This window comes from Miniopterus schreibersii, assembly GCF_964146895.1.
Source record: "Miniopterus schreibersii genome assembly, chromosome: 3".
NCBI classification, from domain to species: domain Eukaryota; kingdom Metazoa; phylum Chordata; class Mammalia; order Chiroptera; family Miniopteridae; genus Miniopterus; species Miniopterus schreibersii.
Genome location: NC_138103.1, coordinates 38,396,069 through 38,419,893, shown reverse-complemented (window position 1 = coordinate 38,419,893; position 23,825 = coordinate 38,396,069). Strand labels below are relative to the sequence as shown.

Genomic DNA, 23,825 nt, shown 5'->3' with positions numbered 1-23,825 from the left:
TTGTTTTGGGTTCTGTTCCGGATGTATGCATTTGAACAGCAGCCTTTGGAGGAAATCATGGTACCAGTCAGTTTTGTAAGAGAGTAGATGTTTTAGGATTGTTTTGAATCAGGATGGATTCTTTAGTTTTGATCATCAAAGTGTCATCCTTAGGTGGCCAATAGAGAGGTAAAAGTGATTGATGAGGTTTAAATGGTGAAGTAGCATAGAAGTTAATATAAATGATATATTTCACATGGATTTTAAAGTAATTTCTCATAATGCTACTAATGCAGTTTTCTCGGTAGTTTGAAAGAATTTTTTTCAGTAATCTCTGAGATATGTATGAGAAACTAAATGTTTATCATCAATGTTCTTTGCTCAGAAAAGAAGATGCATAGTTACTTTTTAACTATCAAATATTTCTTTTGAGTTTTTTAAGTGTTTAACTTTATAAACTCTGTTCTGACGTAGAAACATTGTGTTACAAAATTTTCATACTTTTTTTTCCCTTATAGATCCCAAAACGACACCAAGATGACACAGTTTTTTGGACACAATTTCGAAGATGAGAGGTGGCGTAAAGCAGCTTTAAAGAATGCTTTTTCTTTGTTAGGCAAACAGAGATTTGAACACTCTGCAGCATTTTTTCTTTTAGCTGGTTGTCTCAGAGATGCAATTGAGGTAATGAACGAAATCTTTTTAAAAAATAGCATTGTCGCCTGGCTGGGCATGGCTCAGCAGTTGAGCATCGACCTAGGATCCAGGAGATCGAGGTTTGATTCCTGGTCAGGGCACATGCCTGGGTTGCGGGCTCAATCCCCAGTGTGGGGCATGCAGGAGGCAGCCAGTCAGTGACTCTTTCATCACTGATGTTTCTGTCTCTCTCTCTCTGTCTCCCTGAAATCAGTAAAGATATATTTTAAAAATAAATAAATATAAAATAAAATAAAAACAGCATTGTCATCCATAAACTCTTTATCTAGGGCTTAAATTTTTATTTTTTTATTTCAACTTAAGTCTAGTGGAAATAACACAAGGCTAAATATCAAAATTGATATTTCATAGTGACTTAAAATATATTTGAGCCTATATTTCACTCTTGGTTGATGAACCTTAGCAAATTTTAAACAGATTAATTCTCAGTAAACCTTAAAAATTATGAACATTTAAAATATAATATTTCTATCTTAAATTGCCCTTTTGCTCAGAGCTCATACAAGCAAACAGCTTTTTAAATTTGGAAACACTATAGTCTGCTAAGGTGGGAGGGGAAGAGTAAAAATTCAAGAATAAAACAAAATATGTCACTTGATTTGATAGTATTAAGAATTATTCAGTATTTCCTCAGGCCAGTTCTTTTGCAAACCATAGTTAGTATTGGCAGGTAGATTTGTACGTTATTAACATAAAATGCTCTCAAGTAGACTTGCTAAAGCAAACAATATACTGTATGTTTTTTTTATCATCCTTGTTCACTGATTTCAGCTATTAGTAAAGTCTTGTGTTCATGTAGTTAATGGTCAGTTGAGTTTATCTTAAGTGAAAGATACTCTTGCTTACTTCTAAACAATATTTCTTTTTTCTTTTTGAAGGTATGTCTTGAGAAACTGAATGATATTCAGTTGGCTCTTGTAATAGCAAGGCTGTATGAGTCTGAATTTGATAAATCTGCAACATATAAGTCTATTTTACGTAAAAAAGTTCTGGGAATTGTTTCTCCTGACGAACTCAATTCATTGAACATCAATCTGCATTATGATCCTTTTCTTCGGAGTATGGCATATTGGATTTTGGAAGATTATGGTAGTGCTTTGGAAACATTAATAAAGCAGCCTGTCAGAGAGGATGATGGTAAGCTGCGCTTTTAAGTTAATGATTAAGAGTTTTATTAGTATTTGCTGGTTAGAGAACACACTGTTGGGTACTAATGCTAATACAAAGCAAGTTGAAGACATGGTCTAAGACTTTATGTTTTAGTTGGGGACACAGAGTTAAGCATACTTTTTTATTTTGGTGTGTTGTGTGTGTGTTTCAGAAAAATAAATCCTTTGAAAATCAAGGACTTTGGATTTTTTGTTTTTATGAAATCAATGTATTCAACATAAATATATAAACATTTGAATATAAATGTTTTGAAGAAAATACTGATTTAAACTCAGTTTATGTTAGATGGAAGTTAGCATACTAATCAGTTTTATAGTTTGTGTAGTAGAAATGTATTTATTGTAAAGAAACTTGACATACATGGTGTGACTAAAAATTGTACACTAACTTCTTGACTGCCTTGTTCATGAGATGAGTGGGATAAAGAATTTTTTTAATTTTCCCTTTTGAGTCTACTGTTTTAGAAATCCTTTCTGCTAAAGCTTTTCTAGAAGTTAGTATAAAATGGAATTATTTATATAACTTTATATAAAAATGATGGGATATGCTTTTCAAATATTTTTCCTAGGTGGAATCGAATTGTATATGATAGCTGGTATAGTAGGTATTATATCATTTGGAGTTACTATTTGGAAAGGTTTCTGATTCATAGCTTTTTGTATAGCATCATTTAATTAGGAAGTGTCATATGTCTTACTATGAGGAAGCCATGTTACTCAGTTATTCTAGTCTCCTAGCCAACTAAGCTGTAGATTTCCAAACTGGCCTCTATATAATGAAGAGGGGGAATTAAAGGCCTTTTTTCCCCAGTCACTTTTTTTATACCTGCACATATTCATGTCAAAAATGTATTTTGATTTGAGATTAATACATGATCACATAGTTAGAGCCAATTAAACCTGCATTCTAGAAGAAAAATTTAAAGGCTAATAGTGGGTTGGATCAAGATGATAGGAGTGGAAGCAGAGAGAAGTGGTTGGATTTGGAATACAAAATTAAAGTTGACTAGATGGGGCAGGATTCCATATGGAATGTGAAGGGAATAAGAATCAAGGATAATTCCTGGGTTTTTAGTTTGAGCAATGGATAAATGATATGGGAAAGACTGGGAGCAGATTTGGGGGAGTGTTGCTTTAGATAGAGAAGAGTTCTCTGATAAGTCACTTTTGAGGAGAGACCTAATTGAAATGAGCAAGTATAGTTAATGTAGATATTTGGATAAAGAGCAGTTTAGGCCAAAGGCTCACTAAATGAAAAGGCCTGAGGTAAGAGTATACACATGGAAATGGAAATGTAATGTAGGCCTTTGGATATGGTAGCCTAGTTTTACAGGGTGAACTTAGGACAAGTGACACACATGTGCACATTATTAGCGTATAGATGGTATCAAAGCCGTGGGACTGTATGAGTTCACACAGTCAGTGAGTGTAGGTAGAAAGGAAGTCAAGCGTTGAATCCTAGGATACTCTGTATTCTAATGTAGAGAAGATGAGGAAGATCTAGCAAAGGAGACTGGGAAGTAGTGCCTAGGAAAGTAAGAGAAAATGAACTAAGTGGGTAAGTGGATGTTTTAAATTACCTTAAATTGTTACCTGAAAATATGTGAAATCAGCATAACCTTTGTTTTCCTTCTGTGTTAGAACACTTTGATTACAAATATGTTCTTGGTCTGTTCAATACTATGTATTAGTGTGGTCTGTTAATGAAATTTTGTCAAAAGACCTGGTAGATAAAGGTGCCATAATAGAGAAAAAGGTCTACAATACAACTCTTGAAGAATTTTTCCTGGCTCATAAAATGAATTTACTTTCAGATCAAAACATGATGTCAGCGTGTAATCCTGCAGTTTTTAATTTCTACAATTATCTAAGAACACATCCTCTTTTATTGAGACGTCATTTTGGATCATCTGATGCATTTTCCACACATGTAAGTTTAACAGGAAAAAGTGGACTGGCAGGAACAATTAATTTAAGTGAAAGAAGATTATTTTTTACTACTGCCTGTGCTCATTTAAAAGCTGGCTGCCCCATGTTGGCTTTGGAAGTATTATCAAAGATACCAAAAGTCATCAAGAAGACAAAACCTTTTTGTCGAACGTCTAGTTTTCTGGATACTAGTAAAGACTATTCTCTGACTTCTCCATTCAAATTGGATGCAAGGGAAGATAAGTCTTCTGCCATTGATTGGTCACAGTCAGTCATGAATGGTTTTGGATCTTCTTCAGAGGGTTCCTCAGAGAAGCAATCAAACTCCACTCTTTCTATTGATTGGAGCCAACCAAGTGTTGTATTTCAGGATGACTCTTTAGAATTAAAATGGGACAGTGATAATGATGAAGAAAATGAGGATCTCCCTATTTCAATGAAAGAACTACAATCTTTAAAGAAAAATACAGGGGGAAAAATAGATGAAACGAGTTCTAATTACACAGAATCTCTCAGCACACTAGATGAAAATGACATTTTAAGTCCATCAGAAGATATAATTGCAGTTCAGTTAAAATTTAGAGCATGTTTAAAGATTCTCACAGGAGAACTTCGTACTTTATCTACTGGCTATGAAATAGATGGTGGAAAATTGCGTTACCAACTGTACCACTGGCTTGAAAAGGAGATGATAGCTCTTCAGAGAACTTGTGACTATTGTTCAGATGCTGAAGAATTACAGTCTGAATTTGGTGCAAATGGAGATGAATTAGGAATAAATGAAGATGCTGAAGATTTGCTTCATGAAAAAAAAGTGAAACAACCGAGAGAAAATTTTCAGGAAAAAAGACAATGGCTTTTGAAATATCAGTCACTGTTGAGAATGTTTCTTAGTTACTGTATACTTCATGGATCCCATGGTGGGGGTCTTGCATCTGTGAGAATGGAATTGATTTTGCTTTTACAAGAATCCCAGCAGGTATGTAACATATGATAGCCAGTCAAAATAGTACATGTATGAAAAAGTTTTTGATAATTGCTTTTTTTAAATATTGAAATTGTTGATTTTCTTTATTATGATAGCTGTAAGGAATGCTCCTTTTTAAAAATTTATTTATTTATTTTAATCCTCACCCAAGGATATGTTTTCCATTGCTGGGGCGGGGGGAGGAGGGGGCCACATCACTGTGAAAGAGACACATGGATTGGTTACCTCCCACATGAGCCCCTACTAGGGCCGGGGATCAAACCTGCAACCAAGATATGTGCCCCTGGTTGGAATCAAACTCAAGACCCTTCAGTCCATGGGCCAACACTCTACCCAATGACAAACCAGCAAGGGCAGTAATGCTCCTTTCTTGTGGTCCTTCATAGTGTGAATTTATAGAGTTGTGCATGTATGTATTACAGTTTAAAGACAGTTTGATACTAGAGCCTATGATATGCTGAATTCAAACTCCACATTCTTATATGAATGCCTTATAAGGTGATAAATATCTTAAGATAAGAGGGTGTTATCCCACCATTTTTCAGTATAATTGCTGGAATGATGACCTCCCCAAGTCCCTTCTACCTCTATAAAAAGTTTATGTTAAGCTTTTAAGTTTTAGTTGTTTTAAAGTTTTCCAAAGAAACCCCTGAATTATGTAAGTAATGGATTATAACTATAAATGGTTGATTAACCTTTTTTTCCTTTGTTTTTAAGGAAACATCAGAACCAATGTTTCCTAGCTCTTTGTCAGAGCAAACATCAGTACCCCTTCTCTTTGCTTGTACAGCCAGTGCCAAAACAGTAGTTGCCAATCCATTATTGCACCTTAGTAATCTAACACATGATATTCTACATGCCATAATAAACTTTGATTCACCACCTCATCCTGATATCCAAAGCAATAAAGTAAGTATGCTTGGTTTCAGTCTTTTGATTATACTACAATAAAACTAAAAAGATAAGTGTTAGGGTTTTACAAAAACAATTTTAAACATCAGACTACACATAGTGATTGTTACATTATCAAATTTATATTATTTTGATCAAAGAAAACTTCTGGTTGTAGGCCAGGCTCATCTTACTTGTGCTACTTATACCCAATAGAGTACTTTAATTTTTAATCCAGTGCTAGTTATTAAGTCTTATTTAGCCATTTTATTAAGATAAGAGTAATTCACTATATCATATGCATGAGTAATTTCTTTAGCAGTACACTTAGCCAAAAAGCTGATTTGGTGTGAAGTTACTAATATGTATGTAAAGTTTTTCTTTGTTAATATTAAAAGATTACAAATTTTCAGGACAATGTGAAGTATTTTGCCCCGGTCAGTCCTCTAGGGTAGGCAGTGATTCATGATTCCAGCTACAGCAGAATCACCTGAAGTGCTTGTTAAGCAATTGGATTGTTAAATTCACTCCAAACTTGCTGAATCAGTATTTGAGAGAATCTCAAGAATATGTATTTTTAAGAATTCCCTCAGGTGACTCGGATGCAAAACTAATCGCATCATTATCTAAATCAGCCATATCATCTTCCCACCCATCACCCTTCACTTTATCTGCCATTTACATCACATTTCATATTTTATCTTTATTCTCCAAACATAATGAAATTCTTTAAAGTATGACCAAGTTTCACTATTTTTGTATCTTTTTTTTTTCCCCTTCTTGTAATCTGTCATCTGGTTCTCACTTACCTCACAGACTGTGATATCACACCAGTTCAATTTTCTGCTTTGCCTAATGGTGGCCTCTCCTACAGTTTTACCCTCTTGGATAACCATAACCCTTGCAATTTAATTTTACCACCTCTTTTCCTGTACTGCTCTGTAGTATAAATGTCCACAATGCATATTATACAGTTAGGAATTTAATTTCCTTCAGATGATGCTCATTTTGACCAAACACTATTCCATATTTAATTTTAATAATAAGCATACCCCTGGTATATCAGTTAACTTTTGCTGCTTAAGAACCACCCTAAAACATTAGTAGCCTAAAATAGTCATCATTTATTTTGCTCATGATTTTGTGGATTGGCTCATCAGTTCTGGTTTGGGCCAGCTGCGCTGATCTCTGGATAAGGTGTGTGTGTGTGTGTGTGTGTGTGTGTGTGTGTGTGTGTGTGTGTGTGTGTGTGTAAAGAGCTTTATCATAAGCAATTGGCTCACATGATTATGGAGATTGAGAAGTCCCAAGATCTGGACTTGGCAAGCTGGAGACTCAGGAGAGCTGATCATGTAATTCCAATCTGAGTCCTAAGTCCTGAGAACCAGGATAGCTGATAATGTAAATTTCAGTTAAGAGCTACCAAGGAGTGAGACCCAAGAAGAGCCAATGTTACTGTTCTGGTTAAAAGGCAGGAAAGACTCATGACCCAGCTCAATGCAACCAGGCAGAAGTTCCCTCATACTCCACTTTTTTTGTCCTATTCAGGTCTTCAGTTGATTGGATGAGGCCTACTCATATCTGTTTTGCTTAGTGTTCCAATTCAAGTGATAATCTCCCCTAATCACTCTAACAGATGCACCCAGAATAACGTTTGACCAAATGTGTGGGCACTTAAGGGCCCGGTAATGTTGACACATAAAATTAATCACACCTGGGTTATTTCATATCATGGTTGCAGAAGTTTAAAAAACAGCAAGAATTTGCAAGGCCCTTTGAGGACTAGATTCAGAATTCACACATAACTTCTGTTGTATACTCTTGGTCAAAGCAAATTACAAGGCCAGCCCAGATTCAATAAGTGGGGAAATGTGCTCCAACTTTTGATTGGAGGAGCTGGAAAATATTCTGATCATTTTCACAGTACATGGTCTTTGCTGTCTTCATTTTCCATGATATTCATTATTTTAATTCATACTACATGCCTTGCTGATAATTGAAGAAGAAATAGCAATGAGATTTTAATCTATCACTCCGTTTTTATCAACATAAAAGACCATCATACTTCATAATTAGATCGAGAACCTAGTCTTTATTAAAAGACTAGTCTTCTCTAGCCTGTTTTCTTACCTAAGTTACATTTCTTCATCCTCAGATCCACTTCTGTTATTCTCATCATGCCATGTTTAGAACCTCTTCCCCAATACAAATGTGCCTTTAATTGCTGTGGTTCATACTTTCTTTCTCTAAAATTTCACTTTCTTTAAATTGTTTGCTTTCTGTAGTAACTAGAATATGTGGTAGCGTATTCTTCAATGACCTGTCCATAGATGAACTGTCTTTTATAAGGCTGTGCTTTTTTATATTTTGGTTGAGGAAGAAGCAGGTTGAACCTTAAAGGGTTTGCTTTTAATACATGGTTCATGCACTATTGAATAGCTAGCATCTGTTCCCACTTGCTCTTGAAATGGAAATTAGATAACAGGTACATGGTTTATAATTTCTGCCAAAGGCTTCAGTATTTTTTCTTTGTCTGTAGTGATACCTCACAAGGTAGAAATGAATGTTAAGAAAAAAAGGAAATGGCTTATAAGGACAAAATCATTTTTTCACCTTTTTAAAAAATGCTGATTATATTAGGTTTTGAAAAAAGTTACATTGCATACTTAAAGTAATTTCGGTGTTTTTTTTTCCAGGTATATGTAATGCATACTTTAGCAGCCTCACTTTCTGCTTGTATATATCAGTGCCTTTGTGGTAGTCATAACTACAGGTAAATATCTTTGTGAAATTTAAGAATGCTTGCAGTAAACTGATGAGTTTTTCAGAATATGTATGCTCTTGCTTTGGAAAAACTATACAGCAGTGCACTTTAAATATTGCAAAAAGCATACGGCTGAAGTGTTGAGTACTGTTTTTTTTATCTTTGAAATTTTAACTTACGTCTTACAGCAAATGAATCTCAAGTAAACCCTTGTCAACATAAATCATTTAGCAGCCTTTTATTGATCAATGCCTAATGCCAGACAGCATACTATGCACTGAGATAAGTTCTCCTTCCTTAAGGTCAGTGTAGTTAAAAACAAATGTGAACTGATAAATGATGTATAGCCTGGCATGCCACTTAAATAATAAGTACTATATATGATGGATAGTAAAAGGCTTAGGGAGCATAGAGGAGGTAGTGACTGACTTGGAATCGAGAAAAATTTTATGGAGGAGTTATTTTGTTGATATTTCTTTATGTCTTAAGGTTTCACTATAATTCATCTAGGCTTTTAAAAAGTATTGTTTAACACTCTTATATGTCCCTTATCTTTATGTCTTTTTTGCTTCTTTTCAGGAGAAATCCTAGCTTCATTTTTCAGACACTAACTCGTTCTATAGCAACATCTTTTATTAAGCCTAAGTTTGTTTAAGAAATTCTTTTTCATTTTTAAGATCTTTGTTGATTTTAATAGCTACATTTATTTTTATAACTTATTGTCTTTATTTCCTGATTTTTTTTAACTTTTTTTAGTATAAAACACTTTTCTTAATATTCTAATAAGTCTGCTTCTTCAGGTGTAGGTCCTTCACTGAGTTTGTTGTCTCTTATGTGATATCAGCCTTCCTTAGTTTTGATTTTTTTATTGTCTGTTTATGTTATGTGTTTGAATTTTTCCATGGGTAGGGTAAGCTAGCTTACTGCTCTGGTTATGTATTTCTAGGTTTGCTTTAACTTGATTTTATTTATTTATTTTTTTACCCCTGTCCTCCAAGAGTTCATTTTCTTGTTATGAGTATGACTTTCTTTTCATCAATGTATTTTCATCTTTCTTATGTCCATTTACTGTAATGGGATTTTTGTTGTTACTCTGCCATCTTGAAATCGAAAAGTAAAGCAAGAGAAACTACTTAAAAATGCATCAAAATGCTATCACTAATAAGACTTGCCAATCAGAACAGGTTTTAACCATTAAATGTGCTATATTTAAATATTATATTCCTTTACTTAACATATGATATAGATATTTCTGACAGGTTAACAAAATCTTATGTACCATTTCTGTTATATTTCATAGTTTATGTCAAGCTGCAAGTTATTTTGTTAATTCATCTGTTTAGTTGTAGATTAAAGTGCCATATACTTGGAGAACTTACCCTGAATTCCCAAGTTATGTGAAATGCTCCTGTATTTTGCTTTCATGGCACTGTATGTATAGGTTTTGTCTTTAAAAACATTGTGATAAATTTATTTGTGTCTGATTTCTCCACCAGGCTATAAATTTCATGGGAGACACAAACCATTTTTTTTTATTATATGCCTGGAACCTGGTGCATATACTTGATGTAACCTACCCTGATACAGGGTAGACTAGCCATTAAATATTAAATTAAACCTGAATTGACTTTGTTTTCAACCAAATAGCCTTGTTTTAAATTGCGATATATAAGCTTGCTACTTGTGGTCAATAGTAATTCAGTTTTCTCGTTTGTACATATTCTGACTTTCACTAAATAAATATGCTTAAAACCTATGACATGTGTTTTAATTTAGAAAATTTGTATATTTATAATTAAAGGACACTTTGTTTTAATATAGCACTAGACTATAGAGTATAGTGTAGATGTAATAGTAGTATAACTAATAAAAAATTTGTATTTAAGGTACCCTAGAAGTTAGATCTAAAACATGGAATATTATATGTGAAATTTATTTTAGATCATTGTATATTATTATTTTTTTATATTGTTGTAGGTCATTATAGATTACTTTTATTTAAATGTTTTCTTCTCTTAGTTCATTTCAAACAAATCAGTTTACCGGAATGATGTATCAGACAGTACTGCTTCCCCATCGACATTCTTTGAAAGCAGGAGGCTTAGATGAAACAATAACTCCCAATACATCACCAGCTCAGTGGCCAGGTATAAATAATTTATATGTGTGTCAGTTTTTCTTAGCTCGAATTTAATCAGATGAGGAAAAAGTAGCTTTGGTTTGGTTTTGCTATATGATAATCATTGTTAAATATTGTTAGAATTGATACCATTTCAGTATTCACCACTCGTTACAAATTATGCAGTTACTTAACTTTAGTATTTCCTTCATCATTATATTAAGATAACAAATGTTTTGTTATATCACTTTTTTATAACTTTGCTTTTGTTATAATAAAAAAACATTGTTATGGCAATTAAATTTTAGCATCAGGTTTGATTTAGATTACAGATTTTCAGTGTTTCTCTAAATTGAACAGATGGCTCAGAATTAGGCATTAACTGAAGGACTCTACTAGTCCATGACTCTAGAGAAGAAAATATTTTAATCCTGATGCAATAAAGTTTTTTTAAAAATTAGAAACTGTAGTTAATTTCTTATTTTTCTTATTTATTGTCAGTGATATCTGTTTGTTTGTTCTAGGAATCACTTCTCTAATTCGACTTTTGAATTCTTCTGGTGAGGAAGCCCAGTCAGGGCTTACGATTTTGCTCTGTGAGAGTCTCACAGCAGTGTATCTTAGTCTCGTCATCCATGGCTTGGCAACACATTCCAGTAATGAACTGTTTCGGATTATGGCACATCCTCTAAATGAAAAAATGTGGTCTGCTGTATTTGGTGGAGGTGCACATGTTTCCAGCAAAGAACAGACACACTCAAAAGCATTACCCGGTTAGTTTTTAATCTGTTACGTGTTTGTTTTTTTTAAAGACTGAGGCTTCATTTATTTATCTGAATGATAACTTTGTCAAATGTAATTACATTTTAATTTATTCACAGAAAGATCTGATACAGACCATTTTCTTAAATTCTGAACAAATACTTTTATGGTGAAAATGCAGTATAAAGTTTCTGGTGCAATTTCAAACTTTAAGATACCCATGTACCAGTGATTAGAACTATCTAATGTAATTTTCTTTAATCTTTTACTATTGAAATTTTCATTTATTGAAATAATATAACATTGGTTTTTGTTCTATCCCAAATACAGATTCTCTCTTCTTTCTTTGGCAGGAAGGCACTTTGCTATGCCTAGCCCCCACCAGGTAGTGGTATTCTCCATGGAATGTGTGGGCTTTTCCAAAGCTCTTTCAACCATCAGTTCTCATAGTCCTCCCAGTCTTGCAGGCAAGATATTAGCTTTAGAAATAGGCTTTTACAGTTCAGCTTGCTTTGTGTTGTTTTGGAGGGGATTGGGATACAGTGGGCCAGTTTTGTTTCGTTTGGCACTTATTATAGAAAATTGAAAATTTATTTTAAGCAAGCCATATTTTTGATTTAAAAAACGATTAGCATTTTAGAAAGTCACTTCTGAATTTTTATTCTTTTTAAAAACTCTTTATTTTGATGTTTTCTATCACTTAGACTTCAACATATCTTTAAATGTATAGAAATAAAGAAATGTCAGCGCTAATCATGGCGAATCAAACTATGGCTTGAAATGATAGGAAAAAACATTTCAAATTGACGCTGCTTCATGTTTTGCATATTATGATTCTGGCTGTTAGTGGTTTTGGATTTCTAAGTGTTCATAATACCATGAAAAGTAAAGATTTTAAACAGTTGTATCCTCTTTTCTAAACTTTCTAATAGTGAAACTACATATATTTATTTAAAGATTAGAATACCATGCTTTCTTGACCTGGAAAGAATCTTCATAATGCCTTCTACCTTTTTTTTAAAGTTTTCTTTTTGTAATTTATTAGCCCATATGTGATAATCTTGCTTTTAAATTTTTAAAAAATATTCTAATTTTCATAACATCTCTTTTCTAATTTTTAAAGAGTAATTTCCTATGCTTTATATTTTTATATGGATTAAAAAAAAGGAAAAGACTAACCTCGAAGTGTAATGGAGTAAAATTTATAGCTCTATTGAGATTAGTATTAAATAAATAATTGGTAAATTAATTTTTGCCCTGTTTTTAGTGTATTCTAAGAGAAAAGCATTTGTTAAGACTGATCTTATTAATGTGAAATGTTAGAAAGGGATAAATTTTTGCTATGGCATATCCACATATGTGTAAAAATTAAAAATACATTCTTACTGGTTAGGCATTAGGTCTCAGTTCTAACCATTTTTGCTGAGCACAAATAATATAGAGAACCTTATTCAAAGTCCAGGTTGTTCTTTGTTTAACCACTTAGACTTAGTTGTTTCTAGACAGAAATGCCATCACACAAATTATCTTTCAAGTACACTACATCATAACTACTATCATAAGCTGTATTCCACCACTGGCAGCCAAATAATATAGAGTACTTAAAACGTGGTTTACTTAATGGTAGGGCTGGTTGTAGCCACATCTAGGTTATGTGATGCTCATCTCTTTTTGAGAACCCAGGAACTATTCTGAATACAAACAATAACTGAATCAAAATTTACAGAAGACATGAGTTAATATGATTCATCAGTTTGCTAAACAGAAAATGGTGAAGTCAAAGGCCTGATGTCTCCAAAGCTGATCTAGGAGGAGGGAGTAAAAACAGAAAGAAAGAAATAGAAAAACAGAAAAGGGGAAGAAGTAAAGACAGTAGATAGTGAAGGCAGTAATAGTAATTAGAAGCAGCAATCCTGTGAAACAGATCAGCCGACAGTTGAAGAGAGAAAATCTGAGAACAGAAAGTCAACCAAGACAAGAAACAAGTAGGAGTGGCTTTTAATATAAGGCAGAGTTCTGAAATGTCAGTTTTTAAATGCAATATTATGTTGATCTGTAAACTCACCAACTGAAGCAGCACAGCAGCCTGATAAACTTTAGGTTATATATAAGCAGCCCTGCATGTTTGAATTACTGCTAAACATAAGTATACTGTCCCAAGAGTCTAATTGCACATATATTCAGTATACATTGTTGACCAAGGGTATATAATAATGTGTTTTAGAAAAGTTGATCACAGTGCAGCCAAAATTAATATATATATTTTTAGTTTTTACTATTTAAATTTGGCGAATGGAAAACTGACAAGTCTATAGTATTTCATTTTCTTGACAACCTAATCAGTGTCGTAATATGGTATATTCACGATGAAATACATGCTTGGAACCCCTAAAAACCTGTGTTTTAAAAAGTGTTTTTATGTTCTGGTATAAATCCTCATTTTAATTTTCTTTGAAATAATGGTCTCAAGAACTAAATTATATTGCTACATGTGTATAATATGTTCAGTGTACTAATTCCTTTAGTGACTTAAAATTTAATTATGACTTAAGCTTTGTAATGTAAGAAAATGATAGATGATTTTTATTAGATGTTAGCTCAGCAGGCAAAATTCTTAACAAACATATCAACGTACATAAGTCCGTAATTTATTTTTAAAATAAATTTAATTTGCTTTGTGAACTCCCATTATATGTTAATGAAGGATTTATTATTTTCTAATTAATTAAAACTATTGTTCAGGTGTATGTTCATGGAGTCCTGATTTTGTTATTATGGTTAATTTTTAAAGTAGACCAAGCAGCTACAGAATAGAAATTTTCAAAAAATTACCTTTTTTCTGCTAACAGTTAGAAATCCATACTTTTGCTTTCATTGCATATTATATAGCAAGTCAAAATATTTAAAGAATTTTTATTGTATTTTGTTATAATATTTGCAATTATAAGAACTGTGAATTTTTTATCTTGATAAATTTACAGTAGTGATTTTTTTATTTCTCCAAACTGAGAATGAAATATAAAATGAATATTTGTGGTAAGCATTTCATTTTTTTTTTTTTTTTTTACTATGAGACTGCTAATGATGTTATAGACATTTTAAATTATATTTTTAGCATTTGATTATTTATGTTAAATACAGTTCAGAAAATCCAAATGTTTTGCTTTTTCCCATAAACTTGTATAAAACAAAAGTTCTGTATTCAATATTTAATGATTATACATATCATTGCTATCATTCCTTTAGCAAAATAGCAACCTTTCTTAATAAGGTAAGACGTCAGCTTATTTACAATATAAAACAAAATCAACTATTTAAAATATAGTTGAGTATGCCAAACACTTTTGTCTGCTGCACCGCAAAATAACTAGTTTTACTAGAAAAGGGAATAAGTACATTTTTTGATTAGAACGCCTTGGACATCCTTTTTTTTCATTGAGGGCCATATAATAAAAATTTTTAAGTTTAAAAAGCATTATATTCATTTCATAACTACTGGGGAAGGCAAATACTTAGATAATATGGGTAGAGAAAGCGTAGAAGATTTTAAAAAAACACTAAAAAATGTATATGTGTAAAATTTTACAGATAAATATCTTTTTATGAACATCTCAGCTCTCATCTAGACTCCCTCACTCTTACTGAGAATAGGCATGTGATCTCTATGTCCAACACCATTTTCTAATATATTTCTGGCAGTCCTAAGTGCTGCAGCAAAATAGCTTTGATGTATTTTCTTAATTATTAATTTTTTTGTGGTAAAAAACACATAAAATATACCATCTTAACCATTTGTGTACAGTTTAGTAGGGATAAGTACATTCACACTGTTGTGAAACAAATCTCCAGAACTTTTTCATTTTACAAATTTGAAACTTTATACCCATTGAACGACAACTTCCCCTTTTCCCTTCCCCACCCCCGGTAATCACCATTCTACTTTCTATTTCCATGAATTTGACCACTTTAGATACCTAATATAGAGGAGTCTTACAGTATTTGTCTTTTTGTGACTGTCTTTCTCTTAGCATGATGTCCTCAAGGTTCATCTGTATTGCGTATGTGACAGGATTTCCTTCCTTTTTACACCTGAATAATATTTCATTGTGTATACAGGGTGGCCAAAAGTAGGTTTACATTTGTGGGTACTCGAAACAGTTTATTCTTGTTTTATTATTTATTAATTATTGTATTATTTTTCATATGAGCAACTGTAAACCTACTTTTGCCCCCCCTGAATATTATACTCCATTCAAATTTTTAATAAGTCTGTGGAGTTTGAGATGAAATTTTACAGATAGAACCATATTGTAGCCAGCAGGGTGATTGAAAAGCAGTGCTCTAGAGCAGGTATCTCCAGATTTTTTTTTTTATTACATAACCCTATCCATAAAACATGCTTGAGTAAAACCGCGATATATGTGCATTATTTATTTATAAATAACATGCACCCATTGTTGATTCAGATATTAAACAGTGACAATTTATATTTTCTTCTTCCTCTTAACCGCTTTCCTCCTTTTCTTTCTCCCTGTCCCTTTCCTTCTTCCTCCCCTTGTGCCGCCGCCTTTCCCTCCACCCCCTTCCCTTTCTTCTCCCCTGCTCCTCTCTTTTTTTCTCTCTTCCCTTCTTACCTGTTTTCTCCTCTTTTCTTCCTCCTTCCCCCTTCTACTTATTAAAAAAATAAATCTAAACAGAAGTAATATTTTCCTTCCATATTTCAATGAGCCATTTTGACACCAACTACCTTGGAGACTACCTTGCTCTGTTTTTTGGAGACAGATCACTGCTTTCTATTAAGACATTCATCACTTCATTTTTATAGACATTTATGAAGCAGTTGCAAGTTACTGTGCGAAGTAGTAAACCTAGGAAGACCTTGAGAGTCAGCGGTCTGTAAAATCTGGATAATATCACCTGCCAGACTTTATCATTAGTTTCATTCTTTGAGTATTAAGAAGTACCTTAAATTCACTGCTTATTTAATCTCCTGATTTTGTCTTTTCCTTTTAGGAATCTTTGCAGTTTACTTGTAAAATCATGTTTTACATATAATTTTGAGAATTTGTTTTATACTTAATTTGTGTTTGCATACATTTTTAGTTCTCACACCCCTAATGATAAAGGAGAATGAATATATTCCTCTTAGGAGACCTCTTAGACTGAATTACCTTGCTGAAGGGAAGAAATAGATTTGAAATCTGTTTTTCTTAAATTTATATGACTTTTATCTTCTCTATATCTGTTGCTTTCAGCATAAAATGTTTTAAATCATCAGTCTCTCTCTCTTCCTCCCTACCCCCTTCCTTTTCACTCTCTCTGAAAATCAATGGAAAAAGTATCCTCGAGTGAGGATTACCAAAAAAAGAAAGAAATTAAAATCTTTTGAAAGATTATGTAATAGTCATACCACTTTTTTAGCCATATCTTAGAATACTAATTTTATTTAATTTCCTTTTTCTGAAATAACTAAATTATTTTGTTAAACTCAGCTTGGCTGTGGCTCGATATAATGCATGAGCATGCTGTTTATGCAATCCGAATAGCTTCAAACTATAAAACAAAATTTATTACAGCACAATTATTGCATTAATTTGGGAGGTAAATAAATTCTCACTGGAACCATTGAAGGAGAATATTCATGTGCCTTAATGTGGAGTTGTTTGCCTTTCAGACCATGCCTGTGTCTAGGAGATCCTCGATTCTCCACTGGTGATTTGTATCCTATGACTTAGTGTTAATTAAAAACTTGTATAACTTGTTTTTCTATGCTAATGCCTTTAATATTCTAAGGTAAAATACTAAAAGAATATTAACTGTTAAGTGTTTAGAGTTAAAACAATAAAGATTACATTTTCTACTTCTTTGTTATTCCATTGACTAGAAAATCCCATCTTCAAATCATTTCTAAAAGTCTGAATCAGTTTAAGTAGTTATGTGTTGGAATTTTTTACATTTTCATTGAAAATGTAGATAAAAGCCAGTGATTACTGAAGAATCTCATAAGTGAGTTGTTGCCTTTAATTAACATTGATATCCCATGATACTCCTTTTTTTTACCATGATATTCTTTAAAAACAAAATAAAACAATGTAGATCATTTCCTATCATGTGAACTCATTTACAAGCAGATATTACATCCCATCACCTACTTATACAATACAATACTTATACAAGTCAACAGAGAGTGAGATAAATTCAAGATAATTTTCGTCTCACTTGACCTATTTTCTTACCTTACTATCATAATAAGAATCTCAGTTTTGTGTATGTACTTACTTGTAGTTAGCCTTAGGTCTTATACAATGAAAATAGTACTTATTTAATAATACTTTACTTTGTTCTCTTTAGTTTCTTCGCTAGTGGAAGAAGGAGAGAAGCAGAGCACACGATTTAGGCCATCAAAAATATCTGGCAGAGAATCTGCCCCACAGACCTCTTCCCCACCACCAGTAAGCCAAGAGTCGCTGACAGTCAAAGAGAAGTTCATCCCACCTGAGCTCAGCATCTGGGACTATTTCATAGCCAAGGTAATAAAAGTGCTTCCAGGTCAATATTTATATAGTTAAATGAAAATGAAAGTGATTAAAATAAGTGTAATTGTTGATGCTTCCAATATTTTCGCACTGTGGTTTAGAAAATTTTCATTTTATCAGGCTATATTACCAAACAGCATACCCTAAAATATTTTGGCTATATTTCCAAGCAGTTTTTAAGGCAGTTTTCTGATAAATTATGATTTTTGCATTTTATTTTATTTTTTTAAAAATATATCTTTATTGATTTCAGTGAGAGGAAAGGAGAGGGAGAGAGAGAGATAGAAACATCAATGATGAGAGAGTCATTGATCGGCTGCCTAGCCCGCAACTGGGGCAAGTGCCCTGACCGGGAATCGAACCCCAATTGCCTGGATCCTAGGTCAATGCTCAACCACTAAGCCATGCCTGGCCTGGCGATTTTTGCATTTTAAATGAAGTTCTTATTAAGATGAAAAGATAAATTGGTTAACACCTCAATACCAATGTACTTGGTAGTAATTAAGGAATCAAGACTGTCAGAAGTTAAAGTACCATCCATATTCTGATTCCTTTTCTATACTATTGCAGTCTTGCATTGTTCTGATAGACACAAATTTCATCTGTTTAATTAGATAACACAGTCCCTCAACAACATGTTTCAAGTTTAAGTTGCCACAGTCTATTAAATGTGAGTAATTGCATAAAGTATAAAGTTCCCTGCTAGCTTTTCAGTCCACAGATTACAATGAAAATAACACATGCACCTCATGACCACCTACTAATCACAGTAGTTCTTTCAAAGCCTGTTGGTGATTGGTCATTTAGTGTCTGTTGTTCAGTTCATACACAGACAGGAAAAGGGATAGTGTCCTGCCTCCTTGTCTCCCACGATAAACCCAAGTGACATTTTATAAAACTGGATAAATAGAAGAGGGAATTGACAAACATTGATGAAAGTGCAACAAAAAAGGTGAAAAGTGATAGTACTGGAAGTGAAATTCAAATCAAATATAAAATTATGCAAAAGTTAGCTAACTTTGGGATTATTGACATTACTGTGATTTAAGAGATTTTAGATGTGCAGCGAGAGAAATCTAGTGAAGGCTAAATTAGTAATATAAGTGAGGAAAGTGTGACAAAAGGATGAAGATGTTTCAGAGATAGTGAAATGGGAAAAACAAAACCAAACCCCACAAAAAAACCTTCCCATTAAAGGAACTCTGGGTGATATTTCACAACATTGAAAGCACAAAACACAAAATGTTGGAAGCTGATACAGATTTAGATAAGATTATGACAATTTGCCAAGTTTTAGAAAAGATGCTTGCTTTATACAGTTAGAAGGCAAGGAGCAGTATTCAAAGTACTCTATAAATTTTTTACAAAAATATAAAATACTTTAATTCTTGCCCAGCTTGGCTTGGCTTCAGCGGTTGAGCGTCGACCTGGGATCCAGGAGATCAGGGTTCGATTCCCAGTCAGGGCACATGCCTGGGTTGCAGACTGCAGCCTATCAGTGAATCTCTCATTATTGATATTTCTATCTCTCTCTCTCCCTCTCCCTTCCTCTCTCTGAAATCAATAAAGATATTTTTAAATAAATAAATAAATAAATAAATAAAATACTTTAATTCTCAATGTTTCTAACACTAATTACAGTGTACAAAATAAATATTATTTTTACTATTTTTTTTAATTCCCCTAGCTGACCTGACCGTAAGTGTTTCTAATGTTTTGACACATATTTTTAACAGTGACAGAACATTTTTAATTTTCCATTGATATTAAGATTCCTTTGCATGGCTTCAGCTTGCTTAGACATCTTTACATTCCTACACCACACACAAAGCAAGAACCGCCCATATAGATCTTCTTCTCCTGTGATCGGCCAAATTCTTCACATCCTCAGCTTCTGAATGTTCTCCTTTTTCCCTTGTATTAATTGACACATTATTCTTTTCTCGTGACACCCGTCCCCCTGGCCTGTTAAGCAGCGGCTTTTTTTTTTTCTTCTATCTTACATGCTTCAGTGTAAAGGAGGGCATTTGTATTTCCTCCTTCTTCATTGCCTTTTGCAGAGTCATTTATTCATTGAGCAAATGTTTACTAGGCACTTTATTTATATGGGAATATCTTTATTTCATCTTCATTTTTGAAACATAGATTGCTGGATATAGGATTCTTGATTACCAAGGTCTTCTTATTCCTGGATCTTGTTTAATTTCTGGTTGGTCTGCTCTTGCCCCAATCTGTATCACAGCCTCAGGATAATTGAGATGGTAGCCTTCCCTAATTGTTTACTACTAAGATTTTATTGTTTTTGATAGTGCCACTGGGCATGGAAGTGTGTGTTTTTTTAAATCCTCACCTGAGGATATTTTTTCCAGTGCTTTTCAGAGAGAGTGGAAGGGAGAGAGAGAGAAACATTGATGTGAGAGCAAGACACATCGATTGGTTTCCTCCCTCATGCACCCTGACCGGGGCCAGGGATTGAGCCTGCAACCAAGGTATGTGCCCTTGACCAGACTCGAACCCAGGACCTTTCAGTCCACAGGCTGATGCTCTAGCCACTGAGCCAAACTGGCTGGGGCCGGGCATGAGATTTTTATCAAAGTCAGCGCCTTCTGGCCAAGAAGCCGAGTTCTTAGTCCTCACAGACTGCCCTTCTGGCCCTGGCAGAACAATTGCACCACAGGGTGGCAAGGGTGGGGATGAGGGTAGCCTCTGGCCAAAATGCCACATTCTTACTATTTTACCAGAGATTCAGTAGATTTTTCTTGAATATTGCTTTATGTGTTATATGCATTTGGTTGATCTCCAATATCTTTAAGTGATCGTTTTTGACAGTTTTGTGCAGTTTTATTGTTGCTTTTTGGGGAGAGGACTTACCAACCTCTTCACTCAGCTGTTCCAGAGGTTCTGTCCTCCCTGCTATGTTTCTTTATTAGGCTTCCCTACACTCAAGATTGTATAACTTCTGAAACTTCCCACATCTCTTTCATCTACACTCTTAACTGATGACCTCATCTCTTAAGTAATTAAAAAATAGTATCAGACAACACTCTTTTATCATCCTATCATGAACTATAACTATTTTCTCCCATCTTAGTCTTTCCCCCTGTGATTATGAAGAGTCCTTCCTATCAAAGACTCCAGTTCTATTCTGAATCCTGTCTGTGCTTTTCCTCTCTATCCTTTGCTTTGTCTTCATTTCTCCCGTCTCTATTGGCTCCTTCCATCAGGACAGAAATGTGCTGTCCTGTCTCCCATTCCAAATCCTGCTTTAACCCCCTAAATTTCCCAGCTCTTATTCTATTTCTCTGATTTCTATTCTTATTCAACTTTTCAAAACTGTACACAGTAGACCCCCTTATCTGTGGGGCATATGTTCCAAGACCCCAGTAGATGGCTGAATCCAGAGAGAGTACAAACTCCCTGCCCCCATACACACATAAACAGTTGAAAATTCACGTACAACTGTTTTCAGCCTGCTGTATGTGCAAATTGCCAACCAAGGAACAAAAATACATTTGACCCTTGAACAACACAGGCTTGAACTATGTGGATCTAGTAGAAATCTGGGTGTAAGTAATCTTACACAGCTCAAACCCATGTTCAAGGAGCAATTGTATATACTATGCTTTTCCTATACATACATACCTAGGATAAAGTTTAGTTTATAAATTATGCACTGTAAGAGATTAACAGCAATTACTACTAATAAAATAGAACAGTTTTAATAACAGTAAACTGTAATAGTTATATAAATGTGGTATCTCTCTCAAAATATCTAATTGTACTATACTTACCCTTCTTGTGATGTTGTGAGATGATACAATGCTTACATGATGAGATGAAGTGAGGTGCATGGTGTAGGCATTGTGACGTAGTGTTAGGCTACTAAAGCGTTACTTGAACATAAGTACTGCAAAACCACAACTGTCTATCTGATAACCAAGATGGCAGCTAAGTGACTAATGGGCAGGTAGCATTTTTAGTGTTGACACATTGAACAGAGGGATGATACACATCCTGGGTAGGACGGAGCAGGAAAATGCAAGATTTCATCACACTACTAAGAACAGCATGCATTTTAAAACTTAGGTATTGTTTATTTCTGTAATTTTCTATTTCATATTTTCAAACTGTGATCACAGGTATTTGAAACCACAGGAAGCAAAACCCCTGATAAGAAGGTTTACCTATTGTATGTCATATTTACCTATTGAATGACAGCTACCCTGCTGAAATGGCTGTCGTTGAGATTCAGGTGGCACCCATGTTGTCACATACAGCTGAAACTTCTGGATCATCCTCTTATTTGACCTCTTAGCAATATTCAACACGTCACCATTTCCTTCTTTTCAAATACCGAAACTCTTGCTCTCGGATGCACTCTCCTCTTGTTGTACCCCTAACCTTACTATTAATTCCTTCATAGTGTCTTTTTTTCATCCTTCTTTTTCTACCTTCAAGAATTGGGTTTTGTTATTTATTTTCTCCAATACCTCCTCTCTTACAACCAAAGTCCTCTTGTTTTGGTAAATGGCATCTTTATCCTTATAGCCAGTGAAGCCAGAAACCTAGAAATCATCTTTTTTCTCTGTTTCTCTTGCTCTCCAGATTTATTAGCAAATCTGTCACTGCTTCCCCCAGAATACACTGTGAGCTGTTATTTCTCTTCATCTCCATCACTAACACCTGTATGTAGACTGCCGGTTCTTGCCTTAGTTACTGATGTCTCCATTTCTACTCTTGCCATTTGACTTTTCTCTCATAAGTGAGTGCTTGTAGTAATATTAAGATATAAATCTCAATACCTACCCTCTGCTTAAAACTCATTGGTAGCATTCCATTACACTCTGTACTGTGACCTATAAAAACCCTACCTGATCTGTCATCTTCCATTCTCTTTCCACCTTTATCCAACAGTTATCCTGTTACTTTTTAAATACGAAACTCTTCCCCATATTAAAGCCTTTCTACATACTATTTCCACTGCCTAAAATGCTTTTCTTCTCTGTTGTTATTGTCTATTTCTTCTCTATTTTTTCTTGTCCTTTTAAATGCCACTTTTCCAAGAGGCTTTTCATGATCAGCTTTCTCAGTTTTTGTTAATGTTCTTAATCCCATCACTGTCTTTTTGTCTTTAAATGCAGTTTGTGCTTAGTTTTCTACTGTTTGCCTATTTTTTTCCATTAAAACATAAGCTCTGTGAAGGCAATGACTGTGTATATGTCTTAAAATTTTTTATATCAAGAAAGCTTTTTAACACAGTAGATACTTGATAAATTTTTTGTTGAGTGGATAAATAGGGGAATTACGTAAAGTGATGTCAAAGGCATAGAATGTCAAACAAACAAACAAGAAACAGCAGCCAAATGCTGGTTTTACTTCTTATAACAAAGTGTCCAAAAATGGAATAAATTGCTAATATTGGATTATGTAATTAAATGTATTAAATCATATAGTTGGATGGTAAATTCTGTAACTTTTTCATTTTAGCCTTTTCTACCCCCATCCCTGAGTAGAGGAGAATATGATTCAGAGGAGAGTCTGGACAGTGATGATGATGATGATGATGTTTTAGCTTCAGATTTTCATCTCCAAGAACATTCTAATTCAAATTCATACAGGTATGGAATACTTAATTTTAAGCTTTTTTTAAAAAAAAATGTTATATATAATATTTTTGAAAATAATACATGTGAAATTAGTGGCTTAGGACTTATAACACATTATAACTCAGATTTCTGTAGTTGAAATTAGTAAATTTCTTTCCTTAATAATTCCACGGATGACCTATACTTTTTATTAGTTCTCACAAATGTTGCTATCAGATTATTCCTTGCCCTTTGCTCCCTGATATAAACAAACCCCACTGTTTTAGCCTAGAACATCTAATGTCTTTTTAGTAGAATACTAGTGCTGTAATATGTTAATGATTAGTGTTTTAAAAATGACTTCCACATTAGGTAAAAATCATAAA

The 23,825-nt window shown here is 33.7% G+C and overlaps 1 protein-coding gene across 3 annotated transcripts in view; it reads left to right on the top strand.

Moving 5' to 3' along the window:
• Positions 1-23,825, top strand: part of DMXL1 (Dmx like 1) — a 124,568-nt gene that overhangs the window by 59,246 nt on the left and 41,497 nt on the right. Inside the window, exons 22-31 of one of the 3 annotated variants that reach the window (XM_081133426.1) lie at positions 498-663; positions 1,575-1,833; positions 3,680-4,773; positions 5,500-5,691; positions 8,370-8,446; positions 10,457-10,584; positions 11,081-11,329; positions 11,672-11,785; positions 17,670-17,848; positions 23,342-23,472. In XM_081133426.1, coding sequence (XP_080989552.1) covers positions 498-663; positions 1,575-1,833; positions 3,680-4,773; positions 5,500-5,691; positions 8,370-8,446; positions 10,457-10,584; positions 11,081-11,329; positions 11,672-11,785; positions 17,670-17,848; positions 23,342-23,472 — 2,589 coding nt within the window. The remainder of the gene's footprint in view (positions 1-497; positions 664-1,574; positions 1,834-3,679; positions 4,774-5,499; positions 5,692-8,369; positions 8,447-10,456; positions 10,585-11,080; positions 11,330-11,671; positions 11,786-17,669; positions 17,849-23,341; positions 23,473-23,825) is intronic. The other 2 variants (XM_081133424.1, XM_081133425.1) reach the window with 2 other exon arrangements.